Source organism: Megascapheus bottae, chromosome 3, assembly GCF_031878675.1.
Source record: "Megascapheus bottae isolate mThoBot1 chromosome 3, mThoBot2.hap1, whole genome shotgun sequence".
Taxonomy (NCBI): Eukaryota; Metazoa; Chordata; class Mammalia; order Rodentia; family Geomyidae; genus Megascapheus; species Megascapheus bottae.
The window spans coordinates 3,550,350-3,563,983 of NC_143511.1; the positions used below are offsets into that span (position 1 = coordinate 3,550,350).

The 13,634-nt window shown below is 43.8% G+C and overlaps 1 protein-coding gene and 1 pseudogene across 1 annotated transcript; one reads left to right on the top strand and one right to left on the bottom strand.

The window, feature by feature from the left end:
* Positions 1 to 3,758: 3,758 nt before the first annotated feature.
* Positions 3,759 to 8,374, top strand: LOC150064822 (spermatogenesis-associated protein 31D3-like). The gene is made up of 3 exons (XM_090329171.1): positions 3,759 to 3,900; positions 4,835 to 4,871; positions 6,061 to 8,374. The coding sequence occupies exons 1-3, from the start codon at positions 3,759 to 3,761 to the stop codon at positions 8,372 to 8,374; spliced, it is 2,493 nt and encodes an 830-aa protein (XP_090185297.1).
* A 4,258-nt stretch (positions 8,375 to 12,632) lies between these two features.
* On the bottom strand, positions 12,633 to 13,387 carry LOC150064823 (proteasome activator complex subunit 3 pseudogene; annotated as a pseudogene).
* Between the last annotated feature and the right edge of the window lie 247 nt (positions 13,388 to 13,634).

The following is a 13,634-nucleotide window of genomic DNA, read 5'->3' on the forward strand; positions in this document are numbered from 1 at the left end:
CCCCAACCTTTTTCCCCCATATATCTTTTATTGTAATTATTAGAAGGGTTACATTATATTCACGAGATGGAAGGTACATTACTTCACAAACATTGATACCCTTTCTCATGTCTTGGTCCCCATTTCCCTTCCCCCACCCCTGCCCCTCATCTTGTTTCCTCCCCTTCCCTATCCGATTTCAAATAACCAAATAAGCATATATACAATATATCAGATATTAAGGTAAAATGCTGTAACAATATGAGATAACCAAGGGACAGCAAGAGATGAGGGATAACATAGTACATTAAGGACAACAATCACTCATTATTTGAAAGCCCCAAACTTTTGATGCAGCTTTTGGCTTTCTGGGTACAAGCCCCAAACTGAGGTTTCTATGGGCTGCCACTCATCAGCTAGCTCAGCAGCAACACACACCAAATACCACTGGGGATCTCAAGAGTTTTAGCAGCTGTGCACAGACTAGATCTGCCTCGAAGGTATTACAGGCACCACATTCATGTAGTGAACTGCCAGGGTATCCTGGCATGCCATGTCCTATCAGGATTTTAGAAATTAGCAAACTAATTTCTAAAGTTTCTATAGATGTGTGTAAGACCTGGAATGGACAGGATAATTTTGAAAAGGATGAAATTCAAGAAATGTTACAAAGTGCTAGGGACAATGACAGGTAAATGCATACAACAGAATGGAAAATTCAGAAGTAGTTGAAGAATTCTTTTTAAATCCAAAGTGTAATAATTCAGTGAAAGATCGAGGATCACTCCAAAAGGTGGTACAACACAGAACATCTGTGTGGAAGGAGATGAGGCCAAACTGCAGCTTCCACACCAAATAAACTCCAAATGGCATGTGGGCTATAGAGAAAAGCCAGAATTCTGAAAGCTGAAGTTTGTCAAGGACATAGAGCATGAATTAATTATATTTGGGAAAAATAGAATGCATTGGACTTTAGTTTGCTTTCAAAGGGAGCTAACAAAAGGACAGACTATAGAGAACGTATCGGCAATATGTCTACATCTGTGTACCTGGATGAACATGTGTACCAAAAGTGAATAAGGATTTCTTTTCTCTGGTATTGTGGATTGAGGCCCTAAGCACTTGCTGAGGCCAGATTAGAAAAGGCAGAAGTTGGGGCTCGGTGGTGAAGAAGCTGCCTAGTATGTGCATACTAGGAGATGAGCCCCATCTTACTTTTTTGAACTAGTGCTTTTTTGAACAGTCGCTTTATGCGATATGGCATATGATTGCTAAATTAGGACATGGAAAGATGTAGCATCAGTAGTCATTAGGGGAGGCTCTTGTTAAGATCACAGGTGCTAGACTGGGATGAGTATCCCACAAAGACTTAAGGTGCTAGTGGAATGGGGTGGGATCCTTGAGATATGGGCTTGGTGGAAGGATGTTATGTTATTGGGGTGTGCCCATGCAGGAGATACTGGGGCTCCCTTCCCTCTCTGTCGTTGTCACACAGCTGCTGGGAGTTAGCAGGCTCACTTCCACTAGGTTGTCCTGTATTGTTACAGGCCCCAAAGCTGTGGTGCCAACTAGTACATACTGAAACCATGAAGGTGTGATCATCCCACTGTAGCAGAGAAAAATACAGAACACACATGTTGATGATGAGCATAGAAAATAGTACAAATAATCACTTTGGATAGTTGGACAGCTTTTTCTTAAATAATTTTTATTGTGATTAATAGGAGGGTTACATTATATTCACCAGAAGAAGGTGCATAACTTCACAAACATTGATACCTTTTCTCATGACATGGTCCCCATTTCCCACCCACCCTCTCCCACTCCCCCCACCACGCATCTTGATTCCCCCCCGTCACTATCCAATTTCAAATAACCAATTAAGTATATTATATCAGATAACAAGGTGAAATATTGTAACAATATGAGATAACCAAGGGATGGCAAAAGAGATGAGCACTAACATCGTACATTACGGACAACAATCACTCATTATATGGCTTTTGTTTCCTTATCCCAGAGGTCTTTACATTTAGTGTCATACTATTTGGCCTAAGGTCTCTAGGTTTTGTTCTGTTGTAAATCTCTGCTAGGAGAGCCCAAAGTTTCTATTGATTATGACAAATGACGGAGACTATTGGGCCTATGTTCCTTTGAGTCTGGCTTACTTCACTTAATATGATTTTTTCTAAGCCTTTCCATTTCCTTGCAAATGGGGCGATGTCGTTCTTTTTGACAGCAGCATAGAATTCCATTCTGTATAAATAGCACATCTTGTTGATTCACTCATCAGCTGAGGGACATCTGGGTTGGTTCCAAATAGTGCTGCAATGAACATCATTGAGCTAGTGGATTTAGTATGCCCTTGTTTGTGGATGATTGGGTAAATGCCAAGTAGTGGAATTGCTGTGTCATAGGGAAACTCTATGTTTAGTCTTGTGAGGAACTGCCATACCACTTTCCATAGTGGTTGAATGAGTTTGCACTCCCACCAACAGTGTGGTAGTGATCCCTCCTGGCCACATCCCCTCCAGCATCTGTTGTTATTAGTTTTCTTGATCCTGGCCATTCTAACTGGAGTGAGGTGGAATCTTAGAGTTGTTTTGATTTGCATTTCTTTTATGGCCAGAGATATTCTAGCATTTCTTCATGTGTCTATAGACCATTATTGTTTCTTCAGAGAAGACTCTCTTTAAGTCTTTGGCCCATCTTTTAATGGATGGTTGTTACTTTGGAGATTAGTTTTGGAGTGATTCAATTTTTTTGAGCTGTTGATATATTTTAGATGTGAGCCCTTTGTCCATTGTATGGTTAGTGAAGATCTTCTCCCACTCTGTAGGCTTTCTAGTTAATTTATTAGCTATGTCCTTTGTTATACAGAAGTTTAATGCAGTCCCACTTATCCAGCCTTTCTCTGATTTGTTGTGTTTCTTGGTTCTTATTGAGAAAGTTTCGCCCTGTGCCAAGGAGGCCTAGTGTGCCTCCTATTAATTCTTGTAAAGTTTTCAGTGTGTTGGCTTTTACCTCGAGGGCTTTCATCCATTTGGAGTTAATTCTAGTGCAGGGTGACAAAGAAGGATCCAACTTTAGTTTTCTGTAGGTGCTTAACCAGTTCTGCCAGCGCCACTTGTTGAAGAGGCTGTCTTTCTTCCCTTCTATTTTTTTGGCTCCCTTGTCAAAGATGAGGTGGCCATAGGTCTGTGGTTTAATATCTGGGTCCTCAGTTCTATTCCATTGGTCTACAGGCCTGCTCTTGTGCCAGTACCAAGCTGTTTTGATAATTATAGCTCTGTAATAGAGTCTCATATTGCCTCCTGAAGTAGGCAGATACAGCTTATGAGGCCCTCGGGACCTGGCCAGCAAGATCCCGGGTCTCCATATCAGTCCTGAAATCCCATCAGATCATCCAGTAACAGAGAAGACTCACAGGGCTCTGTGGGAGCCATTTCTATTTCCATAAACTCCACTTTCAGGACTTGCATATACCAGGTCAGACAAAATTAACTAGATTCCTCCTGGGGAAATGATTCGGAATATATGACAAGGTTGCCCCCTAGTGGTCAACTGGCAAATAGCAAGGGAGGGCGGAGCTGTGGGCAATCCCTCTTCACACTGCCCCTCCCCCACCCTCAGAAGCCTCTGTGACTCTGCCTTGCACTGTGATGCAGCCCAGGGGGTATTGATGAGCCCCTGCCCTGTAGGGGCTCAGATGCCTCAGGCAGCCATAAGATCCAGAACATGGAAAATGGTTTCTCTTTTCTGAAGAGTCATATTGAGTCATGGCTGAGCTTTGGCTCACTTCTTTTAAATGGAGACCCCAGGTTCACCTTTCTAAGTGCCTTGTGGTTTCTACTCCTATGTCTGTGCTACCGGTTATTGAAACCTCCATCACCAAAACTCCTGAAAAAGGACATCCAACAGGTAAGGAAATACGAGAGAATCCCCCAGAGATTCTTTTGGGTTTCCCATCTCTAGCTTGACATCACTGAATGAATGAGTCAGTCTATCTTACAGAGATCTAAGAGAAAGTCCGAAAAGAAGACAGAGCACCCATGTCATAGGGCGTGCTGCCTGGCATGGAGGACTTACGGAGGATTAAAGTTTCCATCTGAAATCCATAGACCACCTCTCTGTGTTGGAGGGTCTTAGAGAAAGGGCTTACATGGTGACACTGTGGCTCTCATTTGTTTAGTGATGTGAAGAACAGTGGCTCCTAACATTTGGTCCTGGGTGCCCCTGTACCATCACCAGGCTTTTCTTCCTGTTGAGATGGTCACGAGAGCAGCGCTGACCTCTTGAGATCCTCTGGGCAGAGCCTGGCACCTGAGTTATGCCCACAGTTCAGAATCCTCTGAGGGGGAGTACAGTGTGGGGAGTGCAGTGTGGCTGTTGGCTGCAGATTCTATGCCCTCCTCTAGCAGAGGACCTCTAGCCCAAAACCCCAGTGATAAGACCTTCTTTAAGAAGACAAAGTAAACATACTTGATCATCTTTAGAAGCTAATAAAAGGAAGAATCAGGGCCTGGAATTTGGCCTAGTGGTAGAGTGCTTGCCTAGCATGCATGAAGGCCCAGGTTCGATTCCTTGGTACCACTATATGGAAAAAAGCTGGAAATGGTGCTGTAGCTCAAATGGTAGAGTACTAACCTTGAGAAATGTCCAAGGACAGTGCTCAGGCCCTGAGTTCAAGCCCCACAACTGGCGAAAAATAATAAAAAAATAAAAGGAAGAATCAAATCTGAATTTAATGTGGAGACATCTTATTATTGAATAATGCTTAGCAGAAATCGCTACAAGAGGAGCAATAGAAATGAGTCCTGAGACCTCATTCTTTTCTTTTTGCTCTCAATGACAGGGAATAATGAAGAGGAAGAGGAGGAGAGCATTTCGAGGTACGTTGTTTTCCTATCTGATTTAAGCTCACCAAAAATGATTTTTGTCAGAACAGAGGGTGCACCGTCTCTTTCAATATGGATATTAGATCCAAATAATGCATGACTCAATACTAACATACTCCAGCTCGTTGACATGAATTTGGAGATATAAATATGTCTAGATAGACATACAAGTTTATGATGGGATATATATTCTATAGACATATCTATGCCATAAAAACACTCAGCTTAATTTAATTATGTTCCTAAATTTATGTGTCAGTGGTTGCATGTAGAGATTCCTTTTTTGCATACTTGTTTATACAACATGACATTTGAAATATGATGTAAAACCTCAGTGTTAATAAACATTTAAAAAAATGCCTTTTGTCATTCTCTTGTTCTCATAGTTTCTCAGGACATTAGCTACTAGGCTACTAGGTTTCTCTCAGAAAATGAGCCCTCCAAGGAGAGGCTCACAGAAAGGCAGACCAGACACACAGCTAAGAGTCCATACTCTGCCAACCATGAGCATGAGGCAGTTCTACACCCAGGCAGTGGGTTCTGCTCACTAGGGGGCCAGGTGATATGTCAAGCCACAATTTCAGTGTCCAGGCATTGTGGAGAGCATTACTCCTGGGTGCTCAGATTTATGTCTGAGGTAACCACTGACTTCAGGGCTTCACATGGTGGATTTGTGCATCACATGGGATGAGGTAGAAGGTATTTTATACATGATGCTAGCTTCATATGAACCTTCTTAATGAAGGAAACTGATCATTTGACTTTGTCTACTCATATTTGGGGATTTTAGCATTTATATCCTAGAGATTGATAGGATTCTTATGTTCCTACTTTTGTTACATGGAATCCATTGTCCTGGTTTTCCAGATCGGAGAAGTCACCGGGAAGAAGTAGAGGAAGGGAGGAAGCTTCTTTCTATTCTGAAAAGGTGATTATGATTTCCCATTCTATTCTGATCTCTGTGTCCTGGGGATGAAGTGCCACCCATCTCAGTCATGGGAGGGATAGCCAGAAAAGGTATGTGAAGCAAGGTTCTGGGGAGAAGCTCTAGTCTGTGTTGAGAGGTCCTAGATGCTAGAGAACATGAAGAAAGTAGCAGGCAGCCCAACAACCACGGGGTCAGTGGGCCCGCTCATCCTTGTGCTAATCATAGATACAGCTTGGTCCCTTCTGTCTCCTGCAGCCCCCTGAACCTACAACATGATACCACCCACTTTCGGCAACTGCTCTGCCCTGACCCTTTCTGTGAGGTATGCAACAGAACAACTGCTGAGGTCAGTCGTCTGCTCTCCCAGGCATACCTGAAGGAAACTGCATGTGCTCTGTCCCCATCCGCTTCCCCAGCTCCCATGAAAAAGTCATCATCTCTGACTACTGCTCTTTCAGCAATTCCTTCAGAACAACCAATCCGAGCCCCTACGCCTACCTTTTCTGTACCCTCACCAAACCAAGACATTCCCTTGAAGGACTTCAGTTCATCCTCACCACTGGAAGAGTCTGAACCATCCAAACCAATTTCTCAGACAGAGATCAAATTCCCAGTGGACCCCTCACCATCTGAGCAACTTGCCTTAATTTCCCCTCCCCTAGCACATCCTACTCAGGGAGGAGAACTTGTTCTCCAACAAGTTTGCCCTTTGTCTACTGTAGACAGCCCTGATAGGTTGTCCACCTGTGACTCAACAATGAGAGACCCTAACTCTTCCAGCTTAGAGGTGTCAGGATTCTCCTGCAGTGAGCCTATTGTGAAAAACACACTCTCTTCCGATTTGGTAGAACATAAGGCCAGGCAGAATTGTCTTGACCTTCATTCTTCTGAGGCCTCTGCAGGAGATAGCACTCCAACCTACTATGTAGAACCTTGTAACCTCTCATTTGTTGGACTTGATGTCCTTAAATTCCTGGAATCACAAATTAAGAAGAGAGAAGGCTTATTGATGTGGAAAGAAAGGGAAAACAAAATTGCTTCCTTTTCAAAACATGATACGCTATTGAGTTCTGTAGGGAAAGTGTTAGGGTCTGTTGCTGAGGAGCAGGACCTGGCAGTTTCCCTTCCATTTGGGATGGCCAAAGGCAAGCAAGAGGAGCTACACAAGTACGTGCAGGCCCCAGGTCCAAATCCCTATGAGGACCACTCACGACAAAAATCATCTGCTAAGCACTTCTGGGGCCTCCCATCACTACACAGTGAGTCCCTGAGCCCTGCTGTTGTTGCCTTAGGTGACTGTACCCTAAAACTTGTCTTCTTTAATATAATCTCCAACGTCGCCACAGCCCATGAATCCCCCATCTTCCCTAACCCTAAACCTTTGCCATTATCTGATATCCAGTCTCAAGTCTTACCTGAAACCTTGTGCCAAGATCTTCCAATGTCCCAGGCCCAGGCCCAGGCCCAGTTTCAATCTCCACTTCCAGTCCTACCACCTTCTCTCTTACCCCAGGTTAGGGCCTGTGGAGTCTGTTTTCATGGACCACAGAGTGAGACACAGATCCTTACAACCTCTGAAATTCATCACATGGAACATAATATACTGCGGAAAAAGCAAGAGAATGTGTGGGGTTTACCCTCTGTGGTCCGGGGATCTCAGGAAGACTTTTGTTCTCCAGCTCCACAACTTTCATTGGCCAGACAATATTCCCAGGCCAATGTTACAGTGTCCATCCTTCCTGGTGATTTCCCCCTCACCAGTGAACTGCGGCAAAAACTAGAGCATCACCTTCGAAAGAGGCTCATCCAGCACCGCTGGGGCCTGCCACACAGGATCCAAGAGTCTCTGTCATGGATAAGTCCTAGGACAGACATTCCCCAGGGCTCTAGGGCAGACATTCCCCAGAGCTCTGAGTCTAAGAGCAGTCAGGGACTCTCATGGTTTTCCTCCCTGAAATGTCAGAGCAGCACACATCCAAACTTTGAATCGATTGAACCGGAAAGCATTGACGAGAAGAACTCAGAAATACCTCTGCTAGAAGAGGAAGTGGGGAAGGAACAGGGATACAGTCCAGAGATTGGCCCCACAGACCATCTATCCAGTGATTCAGAGGGTGATTCTCATAGTAGTTCAGGATCTGACTCAGAGTCAAGCCCAGAAAGTTACACAGAGAGTATGTCAAGGAATACTGTAAATACCTCACTGAGTCATAAACAACTCAAAGATGCCCTGGAAAAACACTGGGACAAGAAATTTGCAGAAATCAGTAAAGGTCAGATTCCTGGCACTGCAACTGGTTCACATCAGTTCAACAACATGCAATTTCCCTCCCGGGAAAAATCCCCTAGCCAAATGAAACAGACGGCACTGGAACCGTTAATGCGGGTGGAGAGCAGCTTGAGCATACCCCCCAACATTTCCTTCCATGATTCCAGCAAGCAAACTATTTTGGAAGACCGTATTAAGTTTTTCTATATGAAGATGATGCATGGTCTTCTCCAGAAAATCCGTGAAACCGTAGAAATTGTTAATGAAAAAGAAATCCATACCAGGCCTGTTCCAACTTGAAACTTCCCTCCCCATCCAGTTCCATTTCTGGGGAGGATTCTCAACTTAGTTTCTCTCAGCCTCTTAGCAAAAATTTTGATAGTGAAGAGAAGATAAGATCAACAAATTCAACCTACGTCGTAGATTTTCCTGATCCTGATGCCTTACCTGAAAATAAACAAGAGGAAGGATCCCAACCACTCCGTGTTGTAGATTTTCCTGATCCTGATGTCTTACCTGAAAATAAACAAGAGGAAGGATCCCAACCACACCGTGATATGAAGCATGATCCTGTAGATCTTCACAAAATGGATAGAAATGATCCTTTGCTTTGCCAAACACAAAACATCACCAACAAAGCCATTCAGAAAGTAAAAATAAGGTCAACTGAAGCTGTATCTGAGCCACTGAGTAAGAGAGAAATTTCTGATAAAAGGGTAAAACCACCTCAGGAAAAAAGCATGAGGTTGGGAAATATTTCCATGGCTAGCACAGAAAAATCTAGGGAGCTATCTAAGGTGGAGGATCTCTGTTTTTATCAATCACAAGCCAGTACCACCTTAAAGGTCAGCAAGTGCAAGAGCTCCCTAAGGACAGATGTTGATATGAGAAACGTGGAAACGGCACTGACTACTCAATGTCCCTTAAAGGGAACATTGGGTCCCCGTGGTCCTGATCTCCCAGACTTAAAATATCAACTTTTTGATGAGTTGAAATTGAAAATGGAGAGCAGAAAGAAAGGAAAGGCCCAGGGTCTTCAGGATGACCAGCCTCTGGAGTCAGATAACTTGAAAAACCAGAGTTTGTTTACTTTTGACTCTGGTGATTCCAGTGGGGATGTGGCAACTTCCCATGTGCTACATGCTCTACAGGACAAGTCAAAGATCAGCAGGGAGCAGGCACAGAAGCCTTGCACCACCAGTGACCTCCACAAGAGCCGAGGCAAGAATTTGCCACAAGTTAAGAAGGGCATGAGCCCTGCAACACCCAAATCAAGGGACTTTGGTGGAGGAGATACAGGGCTGGCACCATCACAACCCAGAAAGCAGACCCAGCATCCCCAAGAGAAAGCAAAGGAGAGGCCTGGGACAAAATCCTCCCACCCACTGTCACAGAAGGTACGGCCTCCTCATGAAAACCGCTTCAGAACCCACATGAAGCAGTTTTTTCAGTGGCTTAGTACAGGTAAAAACAGTAAAGGACAAAGTTCCCTGGGAAAGGGCAGTTCTCCATCTGTGCAAGCCAGAAGCCTAGGTAAAGGGAGAGCTGCTATTCCAGCCAACACTGAACATCAGAAAGTCCCCAGAGACACTGGGAAAGTCCCAGGGGTGAAAGGAGTGCAGAGGCATGGAGTAGATACTACGTGCTCCCCAGGACCCTTTTTGTCTTCCGTGAAGTCTGGGAAAACTCAACAGAAGGCAGAAAAGCAAACCCAGCCAGATCATATTCAGGGCCAGAACCTCAACAAGAAAGCTTCCTGCTCTAGCGTGTCATGTGTCAAGTCCAGGATGCAAGAAGCTGCTTGTCCTGGTCAGAGTAACCTTGAGAAGAACAGGAAGGGCACAGGCTGGCATGGAGAGCCAACAAATGTGCTATTTGCTAACCACAGGCATCTCACAGCCATGGCACACAGGGAGCCAGGACTCCATGGCAGACCCACCTGCAAACGTCAAATGCATCAGGTGCCTCCGGCTGCCCCTTCAATTCCTAATGGCAGTGTGTTGGAAAATGTTTCCCTATTGAAAGAGAAAATCTTCATCATTCTCCAGGACAAAAGTTCTCCTCCCTCAACGTAATTCATTTCCTTTCCCCCAATAAACCTTCAACACATTGCCTTATTTTCACCTGCAATAAATGTTCTGACAGTAGTTCTGCCTTTTGCATCTTGTGCATATGAGTTTTGTGTAACTCATGGCTGGTACTTAGGACTAGGGAGCAGTTTGTTCTTACTGATTTTCTCTGTTGTCTTTGATGAGTTGATTGTTGGAGCCCTTGCTGAGAAATCAATGACTAGAATCCAAAAATCTCCTTCCCTACCTAATAAAGCTTATTTTCCATCTTCAGATATAGTAGGGAAGAATTAGCATATCTGTACAAGGGATTAAATGCAAGTATGTGTTTCAGAACAACTTTACTCTGTGTGTGTGTGTGTGTGTGTGTGTGTGTGTGTGTGTGTGTGTGTTGGTCCTGGGGCTTAAACTCAGGGCCTGAGCAATGTCCTTAAACTTTTCCTGAAGGCTAGTGTTCCATTAGAGTCACAGCTACATTTCTGGCTTTTTTTGGTAGTTAATTAGAGATAAGAGTCTCATGGAGCTGGCTTGTTTCTGTACCTAGATACTCAAGAAGCTGAGATCTGAGAAGATAGTTCAAAGCCAGCCCAGGCAAGAAAATTTAAGACTTGTATCTCCAATTAACGACCAGAAAACCAGAAGTAGAGCTGTGGCTCAAAACGATAGAGTATTACCCTCGAACAAAAAAATCTCAGGAATTGTTATTCATTCTGACTTTGTTACCTAGTACATTGTATACAAGTTTGTTTATTTGAAATAGGAAAGGGCAGGGGAGAAAACAAGAGGATTGGGAGGGGACAGAGGGAGGGAAATGGGGACAAAAATATGAGAAAGGGTATCAATGTGTGAGTAGTAATGCACCTACTACCTGGTGAATGTAACTGTAACCCCTTTATACATTACCCAGACAATAAAAAGGAAAATCTCAGGAATATCACCAAGGCCCTGAGTTCAAGCCCCATGATCTCCCCCACACACACACCAAAAAGTCTCATGACTTTCCTGCACAGATTGGCTTCTAGGATTACAAGGGTGAACCACCAGCAACCAGTAGACAGCTTGACTTTTTTTTAAAGAGGTCAAAATATGTGTATTTTTTTAATAATTTCTTGACACTATGGGTCTTGATCTATGGGTTGTAGGGTAAAGAGGGGCAGTAGAACAATCAAAAGGGAAACAATACCTAATGGAAGTGAAGAAGAGATCCGAAAGATAGGCAGGGCTTCCGCCAAACTAAAGTGCAATTGGTTTGCATACTCTTGGGAAGAAAGCCTCCAGATTCCTTTTCTATGGAATATTGGGAGGAAAAATGATGCAGCCTGGGTGGAAATAGGATTGAAGGCAAAAATGAGTGAAAGTCATAAGTAGACACTGAGCCACTGGCAGGCTGACCACAGATAGCAAGTCTCATGAAAAAATAAAAAAGCTGAAGGGTTAACATAAAAGCTGCAACAGTGCTATCCCTGGAAGATTCAAGAGGAGTCAACTTTCCAACCGTTTTGACCTATAGTTTTTTAACCATAAACATGGACACATCGATAAGTGTACATACATACACATATATACTGATTGCTTTTCTTGGAAGCACAAAAATATTTCCAAAGGAAAGCACAATGGGGGCAGCAGCATCTGGACCTCACACAGGCTAACATCTCCCGCCTCTGTTCACCTGACCTGGAAGAAGGCAAAAAGACCTTGACTAGGAGGAAAAGGTCTTCCCCAGCCCTCTGCTTCTCAGCTATTGGTTCTTTTCCAACTTATCCTGGGCACCAAGTGGCTACAATATCAGGAAGAAGGATGGGACCAGAACTTTTGCCTGGGTAACTGAAAACTAAGATAACTATCACCTGCCAAAAGTTGTATCTCTGACAGGAACTGGGGCAAGAAAATGGTGGTGAGGAAAGAGGATAGGTTAGGTAATGGAGTAGGAAGATATATACTCATATCTGTATGAGTATGTACATGTAGATACATATGAATGAGAAAAATCCAGTTATAGAACGAACTAGGGACACAGCTGAAGGACCTCCATGTTCCTTGTTAGATCAGGTTCAAGGGGGGATTAAAATAGATTGGAAACCCTAAGTCAACAGGGAAATTGTGGCAGGAAGGACAGAAACAAGAAACGGCCTCACAAGAAGTAAGATAGTCTTTCCCACCCCCGCCATCCTAGCTCCCCCGCCATCCTAGCTCCTCAACTTTTAAAAAAAACCAATCATCAAAAGGAAGAAAACACAAAGCTTAAGACAAAGGAGGAGAGAAAAAAGTATTCTCATACTAAAAATTCTGCACACAGAAACATCTGTGTGCAGATTTTTCTAATTTCTCCAGAAATTATGGCAGGCTGGGTGTGAGGCACTAGGGAAAGAGAAGAGAGAACACACATCACAGAACTAGATAAGACTTCCATTAAACTCTGGTTTTATTTCCAGTGTTCCCATCACAATAGTAATACACAAACCAAGGCAATATTGGTCTTGAACGGAGAATCACAGAGTCCCCTGGCCCTGGACTTGGTACAATATAACTTTGTTATTGCTTCTGGGTCATTTTATCCTCTTGATATTTTGGGGGATCATGTCCTATAGAGTTATATACTGATTTCTCAGCTCTGTATATGATAAACTGAAGGCTGATGACATTTTTTTCTCATCAGTCTCTGCCACAGTGTAGCGATAGTTCTCCACATGGGCATGTTTAGCTATTTTAGAAAACAATTTGGCTCTTACAGTTTAGAAATCTGGCCCAGAAATGGAGCTTCATTCCCAATCGAGTTTAGCTTTGCAACTTGTCTCTTCTTCAATAGATATCCCAAAGTAGTTCTCATTGTCCATCCTGAGACTCAAGAGCTGGACACACATTTAGACTGCGTTACATTTCTGGGGAAGCAGCCAGATCTCAGGTTTCATTTTCTCAAGAATGTCCACCAGCTGCTGGTTGCCTTTTCACATCCCATTGAACATCACAAATATCTTAGAATATCTCTTCACATCTGTCTGAACTTCACTTCCTATAAGTGAGACTATCCAAACCATCGTGGATATTGGTGAGAAGAATGGGGTCAGGAACAGGGAGAATCAGGTCTAAGTAGATGAGTTTGGTCATGGATGTCTAGGATTGGTTCTTTAAGGTTTGAATACTTTGTGAAAAGTTGTACCACGTCTTCCACCTGGCTTGTGATAAACTCTGTGAAAGAATCATCCTTGGGCTTCTCTTCCTAATCTACCTTCAGTGATGAGGCCATGGCCCAGCTGGACACTCTGCTAGAGACCAGAGGCTCTGGGGAAGAGGACCAGAGGAACCTGAGGTATCTCAGCTGCCCTCAGGACCTGGTCACACTCACTGGCTTTTTCACTGCTTGTTCATTCTTGCCTCCATCTGCCCAGTCCACCTGTACCCCAGTCTACCCAGTCTCTCCATCTGGCTGCCTGCTATATACTTGCTCCTGAGCTCACCTTCCTGGCTTTTGCCCCTCATGATGGAAGTTACAT

Bases quoted from the DNA above. Each gene is read 5' to 3' on its own strand.
- LOC150064822 (XM_090329171.1), top strand. From the start codon at position 3,759: ATGGCTGAGCTTTGGCTCACTTCTTTTAAATGGAGACCCCAGGTTCAC. The intron at 3,901-4,834 runs GTAAGGAAATAC...TCTCAATGACAG, and splicing joins TGAAAAAGGACATCCAACAG to GGAATAATGAAGAGGAAGAG. The intron at 4,872-6,060 runs GTACGTTGTTTT...TGTCTCCTGCAG, and splicing joins GAGGAGGAGAGCATTTCGAG to CCCCCTGAACCTACAACATG.